This window comes from Ipomoea nil, unplaced genomic scaffold (assembly GCF_001879475.1).
Source record: "Ipomoea nil cultivar Tokyo-kokei standard unplaced genomic scaffold, Asagao_1.1 scaffold3030, whole genome shotgun sequence".
In the NCBI taxonomy this organism is placed as follows: domain Eukaryota; kingdom Viridiplantae; phylum Streptophyta; class Magnoliopsida; order Solanales; family Convolvulaceae; genus Ipomoea; species Ipomoea nil.
In genome coordinates this window covers 6865547-6875706 of record NW_017619458.1, presented here as the reverse complement: position 1 = coordinate 6875706, position 10160 = coordinate 6865547, and the positions used below count along the sequence as shown (strand labels likewise).

At 33.1% G+C, this 10160-nt stretch overlaps 1 protein-coding gene across 2 annotated transcripts; it reads right to left on the bottom strand.

The window, feature by feature from the left end:
• Positions 1 to 550: 550 nt before the first annotated feature.
• On the bottom strand, positions 551 to 9934 carry LOC109163484. Of its 2 annotated transcripts, none has more exons than XM_019312235.1 (7): positions 9520 to 9934; positions 2488 to 2673; positions 2210 to 2397; positions 1726 to 1871; positions 1389 to 1653; positions 1026 to 1316; positions 551 to 914 (listed from the first exon to the last, which is right to left on the bottom strand). In XM_019312235.1, the coding sequence occupies exons 1-7, from the start codon at positions 9902 to 9904 to the stop codon at positions 666 to 668; spliced, it is 1710 nt and encodes a 569-aa protein (XP_019167780.1). In that variant the 5' UTR covers positions 9905 to 9934; the 3' UTR covers positions 551 to 665. The 2 variants fall into 2 exon arrangements, with proteins under 2 accessions (XP_019167780.1, XP_019167781.1); XM_019312236.1 differs by having other exon boundaries at positions 1726 to 1862.
• Positions 9935 to 10160: the final 226 nt, after the last annotated feature.

The window sequence follows — 10160 nt, the reverse complement described above, 5'->3', positions numbered from 1 at the left end:
ATCTAATCAAGTAATTTACTGGTTAGCAAAATAGTTTAGTTGCACTTTATTTGTAAGTTTGAGATTCTATTTAAACTTTTTTGAAGTTGAAGGGTCTAATTGTAGAAATCAATATAGTTAGAGGGCTTATTTGACCCTTATCCCAAATATAACAATGAAGGGTTTTGAGAGCTTAGACCTAGATGACCTTTGGATTATTTATATATCTGGTAGTCCTGACATAAAATATTAGATAATACTTTGTAATAACAATGAAAGGTTCCAAACTTCCAAAAGCTTTGACCAATAACAATGAAGGGTTTGGAGAGCTTAGACTTGGATGACATTTGAATTGTTTATATCTTTGGTAGTCTTGGCATAAAATATTAGATAATGATCTGTAATAACAATGAAGGGTTCCAAACTTTCAGAAGCTTGGAGCTGAATGATCTAATAATTAACAGTGAAGGGTTTTGAGAGCTCAGAGTTGTATGAACTTAGGATTGCAGAACAACCCTGACATGGAGCAAGAAAATTGAGATAACAAATGTTCTGAAAACATAGAAACACAATAGCACAAGAAACCTTAGCCATTAATGGTTGTGTGACAATTCATAGAAACTAATAATGTGCAGACTTACTGAATACACACATACATGATACATGGCTGGAATAAAAGAGTGGAGCTATGACCAACCAAATACATAATTGAGCACATAAACAAGCGTGATGGAAAAGGGGTATAGCAAAAATGCTATGAAGGCAGTCCAGAGCGGGAATGTAGAGCGGATGCTCCCAAAGACGGCCATCACAATGCAGACTATAAGAATGACCAGCGCTTCTGATGAGAAGTCCCACGTTAATCCTCTGGCATAAATGAGAGCAAGGAACACCGGCAGGCAAAGGACATTGTTCGTAGTCACTTGTCTATATAACTACAACGAAAGAAACAAGATTTTAAATCATACGAGTGGCCGGCTGAGGGGGTTGACAAGTCATTAACTACATAGTCATATATAACAGAAGAGACGTAAGGAAGCACAGACCTCAGAGAACGTCAACGATGCAGAGTCTAGCTTTTTCCTGCTAGCAATGATGGTTGCCCACAGAGCCTTACTTGAGTTAGTTGCCAATGGCAGCGCAATGAATGAAATGAAGAAAGTTGGGATATTTGTGGCACAAGAGAAACTTTTTATGGCATCTACGAGGGGATTGGCAAAAGCAGCAGCAATGGCAGCCCCTAGAAACGAGAATAATGCAGCCTTAATCTTCTTGGTTCCCTCATCATCATTTTGATTCCAAGTGCCTCCTAGTAAATGATGGTCTCTTCTTGTTTGCTGCAAAATGCAATCTTCATTATATTATGACAAAACCAACTAGCTAGTGAAAGTGATTAGGACAAGACAAACCTGATGGACATCAGTAAGATGCTTAAGTGTTCCAGGGACACTACTTCTGGAACATTGAACCTCATCAAGCCATTTATCAACTCCAGCAACAAACTCTTCAAACTCAATTTCCTGATTATTAGATGTATCAAAATCCTTCATCAGCTTCTCTGTAGCCTCATTTTCGTCTAGGTTAGTTTCATTGACACAGACTCCCACGAGGTAGGCTTTTAATTCAGAATGTGAGAGTTTTCCATCCCCATTAGAATCAATTGCATTAAAAACCCTGGCATCAAGTCAATAACATCACTCCAGAAAGTTTGTGGTGGGAAATGCAGAGAATGCATTATAAACTTACTTTCTCAATACTACAAAATTAGGGCCCCCCTGATCCGTGAAAAGCCTCCCTAATGCATGCATTCTCAAATGCCTCAGAAATCCAGATATAAAACATTTCCGCTTTGAATAATCAATTCTTCTTTCTTGTATCGAAGGCTGAAAGACCTGAAATATCAAGTTAAGGAGAAGGCCAAAGGAATAGTTTGGTACCAAAGTGGAGGGAAAACAGAATACAGATTCTAGCTTGAAGAAGTAATAACACTGAGTCATAGGGAAATTTGATTTGATTTTTAAAAAAAATTGATAGAATTCTGAATTTTGGTCGTCAACAGACACAAATATACACATGTCAACTAAATAAATTGACTAGTTTGAGCCTGAAAATTATATACTCATTCTTTGCAGATTCTACAATTAAAAAACAAATTTCAGTTTGGTGCAATGCAGAAAATTTAAGCACATGACATGGACTGATGGACATGGCTGCGAATTAAATTACATACCTGAAAAACATAATAGGCAATCAGAAGTGAAAGTGATAGTATGAGAGCAGTGAAGACAGCCAAATGTCTCCCAGAGTCTGAGGAAGAATGGAGGATCTGCGGCAATTGGACAACCACAAATGGGATGACAGAGACAGCCATGATTCTTGCAGCATACCCAGTCCATACATCAGTACTAACACCAGACCCTACAAAGAAGAGAATTGAAGATAGGACCAAATTTAAATATTTAAGCTCACCTATAAATGCCTGCCTGCCTGCCAAAATAAGAGACCCACCAGTGAAGCTGAATCCTTTAGTGTCTTTCAAGTCTACAGCAACAGAGTTTTGTATGTCACACTTGCCAACAACAACACAGCTTCCCCATATCAGTGTGAGAAGCATCACAGTAGACCCAGCTTGCAACCCCATTCCAACGGACACCCGCCTCTCAGCTGAGGCAACACTTTCCGATAATCCACATACTAAAACAACAGGGTATGTAACAAAATAATCACTTCACTCATCCAAAAATATGAACCTAATTCAAATTCAAAAACCTAATTCATGATAGTAAAACTCAACTTCTTCAATTTCTCCTTGTATTTAACATTTTAACACAAGCTGATTTCGCATCTAAGTTTTCTTACACTTCCACAACTGAAATTCATTATATCAACAAGTAACAAGTGACATCCTGAAAACACTAAATCTATGCATTAATCTTATATTTATTTTATTATTATTCTGTAAATCTTCAATGCTACATAATGTGAAACCTGCCTGGGCGGGCGGAGTGGGCGTGCAACTCCAAATCGGATTTGGGAAGGCGCCATTCTTCTCGGCAAATTATGCTCTGGACCCGTGTCCACATTGAATTGTGGATACGGGCCCAAAACGACGTCGTTTTTAAAAAAAACGCGTCATTTAGTTAAAAAAAAAAAAAAATTCGCGCATGTTTTGCTGTTAACGGCGTTAACGGCGTTTTTTTTTTTTTTATTATGAATGTACAGTTATGCCGTTATGAATGTACAGTTATGCAATTATGAAATTATGAGCACAGAGCTCTAACATTATAAACTTACAATTATGAACATATATAGTGATAAAATTATGACCATGGAGCTTTAAAATTGTGAATATAGAGCTTCGAAGATTATGAATGTACAGTTATAGAGTTATGAATCTACAGTTATGGAGTTATGAATCTACAGTTATGAGATTATGAATCTACAGTTATGGAATTATGAATGTACAGTTATTGATCGAATTATGAACAAAGAGCTCTAACATTATGAACTTACAATTATGAACATATAGTGATAAAATTATGAACATAGAGCTCTAAAATTGTGAACATAGAGTTTCGAAAATTATGAATGTACAATTATGGAGTTATGAATGTACAGTTATGACGTTATGAATGTACAGTTATAGAGTTATGAATGTACAGTTATAGAGTTATGAACGTACAGTTATGGAGTTATGAATGTATAGTTATTAACATATAGTAATAAAATTATGAACATATACTTCTATAACAAAGTGATCTGAAATTTAAAAAAAAAAAAAAAAAAAAAAAAAAAAAAGAAGATAACAGTGCCTAACGGCACTGTTACCCGTGTCCAGCAAGCATGCTGGACACGGGTCCAAGGCATAACGATTGATTCTTCTCCTACACTGCTAACCACGCCCACAAAGCGCAGAAGAAGAAGAGGAAAACGGTTTCCAAACATTTTCATAAGAGTTAATTACTAAAATGGTCCCTTGACTATAGCAAAATTATCAATTTGATCCTCGACTATTTTTTTTAACTAATTAATCTCTCAATTTTAAAAATTTTAACCAATTTGGTCCTTCGTTAGTTTGACCGTTAGTCAATCGTTAACTTGGGACCAAATTGGTAATTTTACTATAGTCAAGGGACCATTTTGGTAATTAACTAGTTTGGTTCAGTAATATACCGAACAACCGAACGGTATTGGATTCTTGTATACTGAACGGTTCGATAAAAAATCGATCCGAATTGTTCGGTAAAAATTGAACTGAACCGAATACCGTTTGAATTATTATTATTATTATTATTATTATTATTATTATTATTATTATTATTATTATTATTATATTTTAAAAAAAATCAAAACGTTATTAAGTTCAGTTCAATTTTTTACCGAATAATTCAGATCGATTTTTTATCGAACCATTCGGTATACAAGAATTCAATACTGTTCCATTTTTCGGTATATTACTGAACCAAACTAGTTCGGTACGGTTCAATTCGATAAAACTAAACGCAATTACCCACTCCTAAAGTTAATTACCAAAATGGTCCCATGACTATAGTGAAATTACCAATTTGGTCCCAAGTTAACGGTGGACTAACGGTCAAACAAACGGATGACCAAATTGGTTAAAATGTTTAAAGTTGAGGGACTTAATTGGTTAAAAGAAATAGTCAAGGACCAAATTAGTAATTTCACAATAGTCAAGGGACTATTTTGATAATTAACTCTTTTCATAATTACGAAAGGCCTAAATTTGTATAATTGTATGAAAACTTTTTGTTTAATAAAAACATTTTTGAATGAGTTTTGACAAGTTTGATAAAATGTTTTCGAAATTAAAAATTGAGATCGAATTTTTGTACAACACAACACCAAATAAATATATTGTGAATAAAATTTATATATTGTATTTAACACCAGAAAATGAAAGTATTTACAATAGTAATTCCATCAAATTTAAATTTTCATTTTCTTTCCAATATTTTTACAAATCTAATAAGAGCCCAATACCTTAACATGAACAAAAAATATTAGTGTAATTGTTGCTTGCAATAAATGATTCATATTATCTTTTATTTTAGTATTTTTTTAACGATTTTTCTTTTTTATCCTCTATTATATTATTTTCTTCCCTTAAATAACCTTACATTCCGTTAGAATAAACTTTAAACAAAATATTCTGTTAACTATTTATTATTCTAACTTACTCATTAATTTCTATAAGAAATGTCTTAGGTTCGAACCTTATCCAAATCAAAGTTGGCATAATTGTTAAACATATACTACAAATATATTAAAAAAAACAATATAAAATTTAACATAAACTTCAGCCAAATAATTAGCCCGACTAAATATATAACATTCAAAGTTGAGCATCAAAGATTATAAATCAAGAATCTTGAAAATCATTTTCTTGCATTTAAAAAAAAAAAATTAGGTTTTGTTTTTTGTTTTTTGTTTTTGTTTTTGTTTTGTTTTGTATTGTTTTTTTTAAGGATTTGTGGGTTAGAATTCTTAAGACTTTAATATTATAATTATACTAATGATGTAGTTATAATTATATAAGGATTAGTGGGTTAGAGTTCTGTTAATACTTTAATATTAGAATTCTATAAGGATTTCTGGGCAAGGTTAATGATGAATTAACGAGAATATAATAGTTAACGGAAAAGTTAACGAATAATCATATAATTAAGGATAAATTAGGAAATATCAAGCAAAAATTAAAATCTGAATAATCTGAATCATTCATATGATTTAATAATTTGACGATCATAATTTCTACCCATTACAGGTCTAACTTTCTTTGGCTCTTATTAGTATATACTAGTTTTTTACGCGCATTGCGCGATTGAGATAATGCCCAATGTTTTTTTTTTTAAATAAGTACTTAGTATATTAAGGCAGGATTATATTGAAATTGTTCATGCATAGATAATTGAAGGTTGAATTTGCGTATTTAAATAGGTAATTCTTCTCCCAGAGGTTGAGTCTCCAACCCCAAGGGCCCCCCACACTCCGACCCGACAGAGCATTGTGGACAAGGAATCTGCCCACTTTGGACATAATTCCCGCACTGCCGCCGCCGAGGTTCAAAACCATTGAGCTAAGCCGGTGCGGGTTAAATAGGTAATTCTAAGTTTACAAATGCAAGATAATATAGTCAAGATTGATTATAATTGTCAATAAAATAATTGTATAGGTATGGTTGAAACCAAATACGGGACATAAGGGAGAACAAATAAAAATTAGGGCATAAAATATTAAATATATACTAATATTGTTTGAGGAGATTCCGACATTAGGATTTGTGGTTAAGTTCTATTAAGACTTTAATATTAGAATTAGATTAATGGTGTAGTTATAATTCTATATTAGACTTTAATATTAGAATTAGACTAACGGTGAATTAACGGAAAAATTAAATGGATAATCATATAATTAAGGATAAATTAGAAAATCTTAAAGGAAAAAAGTTAAAACCTGAACAATATGAACCATTCATTTGATTTTTAATAATTTGGCGGTCATTTTTTCTACCCAATGTTAATAATTAAATAAATTCGCTGGTCAAATCCGCTAGTATAATCCGCTAACGCTAACCCCTAACTGCCGATTGTCAAACAAGGACATTGCGAGGTACTTCTCACTTCAATTTGTTGTGTGATTTGAATACTCTCTTTGTCACAAAATCTCTCAAGTAGTTAATATGGTTGGCTTTATTAATTATATTTTTTTAATTTTTTCATGGTATTAATAAAATACTTGGTAAATAAATATATAGCATTATTTTGTATTATAACTTTGACATTTAATTAGAAAAATAGTGCAGAAAAAAGATAATAGATAATATAGTGAATATAATCAATTGATGAATTTGAATGTAAAAATTTTTACATTTGAGAAAAATAAAGACAATATAACTAATGAAAATATTTCTTTTAATTAATTTATTGATAATTAATAATTTTTTTTTCACTGAATAAAGACATTGTAAGGATAATATAGCGAATATAATCAATTAATAAATTTGAATATAAAAAATTTTTATATTGAAGAAAAATAAAGACAATATAACTAATAAAATTATTTCTCTTAGTTAATTTATTGATAATGAATTTTTTTTTTTTGAATAAAGGCATTGTGGACACATAATTATAAATTAAAGGAATGCATATGTATTATTTTTTGTTGTAACTACTAAATTTTTTTTTGAATGCTACTAGCTCTATTACATTGTAGTATCTGTTCATATACTTTCTCAACCTACTGAAACACAAAGAGCTAATAACGCCTCCACTGAGGCTCGAACTTACAACCTTCCAAATGGAAGTCCAACCCGGGTACCATTGGACCACATAGTAACTACTAAATGCAAGAAATGCATATGTATATATATATATATATATATATATATATATATATATATATATATATATATATATATATATATATATATATATATATATATATATATATATGTTAAAGTTCTAGTGCGGGTGAATGCTTCCCGTGCGGTTGTGCGGGTGATTAATGTGCGCAAGTTTTGTACTTAATGTGTGTGAGTCTTGTGCTTAATGTGCGTGAGTTTTGTACTTAATGTGCGTGAGTCTTGTGCGTAATGTGAGTGAGTTTTGTGTTTAATGTGCGTGAGTGTGTACTTAATGTGAGTTGTTGTTGAAACTTTAAAGGGCATGAGTTTTATGCTTAATGTGCGTGAGTTTTGTGCTTAATGTGCGTGATTCGTGTGCTTAAGGTGCGTGGGTTTTGTACTTAATGTGCGTGAGTGTGTACTTAATGTGAGTTGTTTTTAAAACTTAAGGTGCGTGTGTTTTTGTGATTAACATGTGTGAGGCTTGTGCTTAACATGCGTGAGACTTATACTTAACATGTGTGAGGCTTGTGCTTAACATGCGTGAGGTTTGTGTGCTTAATGTGCGTGTGTTGTGTACTTTAAGTGCGTCAGATTAATGCTTAACGTGCGTCCACCCGCACAACCGCACGGGAAGCCTCAAATGCACATGATCCCTTTCCTATATACATTTATATAATACATTATATTTATTAAATATAAATCTTAAATAATGTGCAAAGAGTAATTTTGGTATTTGTGATATAAAAGCTATTCCCAAGAGCATGGGAATAGTTAATACCAAGGCCACCCGCAAAGGTAATAGTAGGGGTGCCCAAGGTTTGGTTTCGGTTTAGAATCGCCGATTCGCGGTTTCAAAATAGCTGGAACCGAAACCGGAACCTTATTTGGGCGGTTCCAGTCTGGTTCTGAACTGGCGATTCCGGTTAGAACTGCCAGTTCTAACCTGACTTTTTTAAAATTTTTTTTTTATTTTTTATAGTTTTTTTTGTTAGTTTAATATATATATATATATATATATATATATATATATATATATATATAATTTAATATCAAACACGGCTTTGGCAGTTTAAAAAAGCACAATTTTTTTTTTTTAATTTCACAGTTTAGAACCGGAACTGGTGGTTCCGGTTCTAAATTTCGTGTACCTTAACTGGAATAGTACGGACGGTTTCGGTTTCGGTTCGGTTAGCACAGTGTCGGTTACGGTTCGAACCGAATCGTGGTCACCCCTAGGTGATAGCTCATTCTTAGGAATGTTATTCCATGACAATAAAACCATACCAAACAATGGAATAGGTCTATTTCAAGGAATGTTATTCCAATCCTGACCTATTCCAAGGTAATCTAACATTCCCTAAGGTAATCTAACATTCCGTAAACCAAACGGCCCATAAGAGTTAAACTAATGCACCTCAAACTAGAAAGTGACGTACTTTAAACTTTAAACATATATAAACTTACGTACCTTAAACTATAAAATTACGCATCTTAAGTTATAGACTTACACACCTTAAGCTATGACCTTACGTATCTAACACTCTAAACTTACGCACCTTGAGTTATAAACTTACGTACGCACCTTAAACTTCAAACTTACGCATCTTAATTAAGCTGTGACTTTACTACTGGAAATTATGGAATTTCTGACTACCTGAAAGTGATTTTAAATCAAGTTGAAAGCAAAAAGTGGTCGGAAATAACAGCAAAGGTTTTTCCGAATACCAAAAGTGGTCAGAAACAAGGCTTTCAACTTAATTTAAGATCACTTTTAGGTGGTCAGAAATTTCAGAATTTCCAGTAGTGCTTTACTCAGAATGACTATAATTTCACTGTATTTTTTTAATTGTTTTTCGTTCTAGACTATTGATTTTGACAAGATCAAAGACTGATTAATCAAGCACGTTTCACATGAGAAAAACTTTGCACCTAATCCATTGTCTATATATATATATATATACACGGATACACACATATACTATTACTTTAAAAAATATTTTAATATTGAATATTAATATGGTGCGTATAAAATACTAACTATATAAATATTGTCTAATATAATCGAAATTCTAACCTTCCGCACCAACTATGGACACTTACTTTCATACATTCCGCGAATATAAAAGGCTACTATGGGCATAAAATGAATGAAATAATAAAAGAAATTATACCTAGAATGAGCATAGCATCCGGAAGAGCGCCGAGAAAAGGTGGGAAGAGACCGCCGTTGATACCCGGACCCAGAATCTGAAGCAACAGCTCACTGCCGGCGGACGAGAAGGTTGCAGCAAGGAACATCAGGTATCCGTACACTGTAATCAAGAAAATGTTTCCCAGAGCAGCTTTAGTACAGGGCAAAAACCCGTAGCTCGGCATGCAGCTCTCCGGCGGCGCAAAAACCCGTTGGCAGCCGAGACGGAGGGTCTTTGATCCTTCGCCGGCCCTGCATACAGTGTCCGAGCAACGCTCGACTATGAAACGACTGTCTGCGTCGCCGGAGAGAAGGAGAAGGAGAAGGAGAAGGAGAAGCGGGAGTGATGACGCTTTTAACGTCATTTTAGTGGCAATGATTTGCAGAGATTGTTGCAAAATTTATATGGAAAATATATATTTCTCAAAATTCCCACGTCGTCATTTTGTTCCTACAAAAAATATTAAATTAAGACTTGTAATACTCACAGTCAACGCCAAAGTTACTTTTTTGAAAAAGTTTTCTCCATGAGAAGAAAGATAGGGTGCTAATTAGCTTGGTTAGCGTACGTGATTAGTTGTGTATTTTGATCGTTTAAGATAGGTCCGGAATTTGAACTCT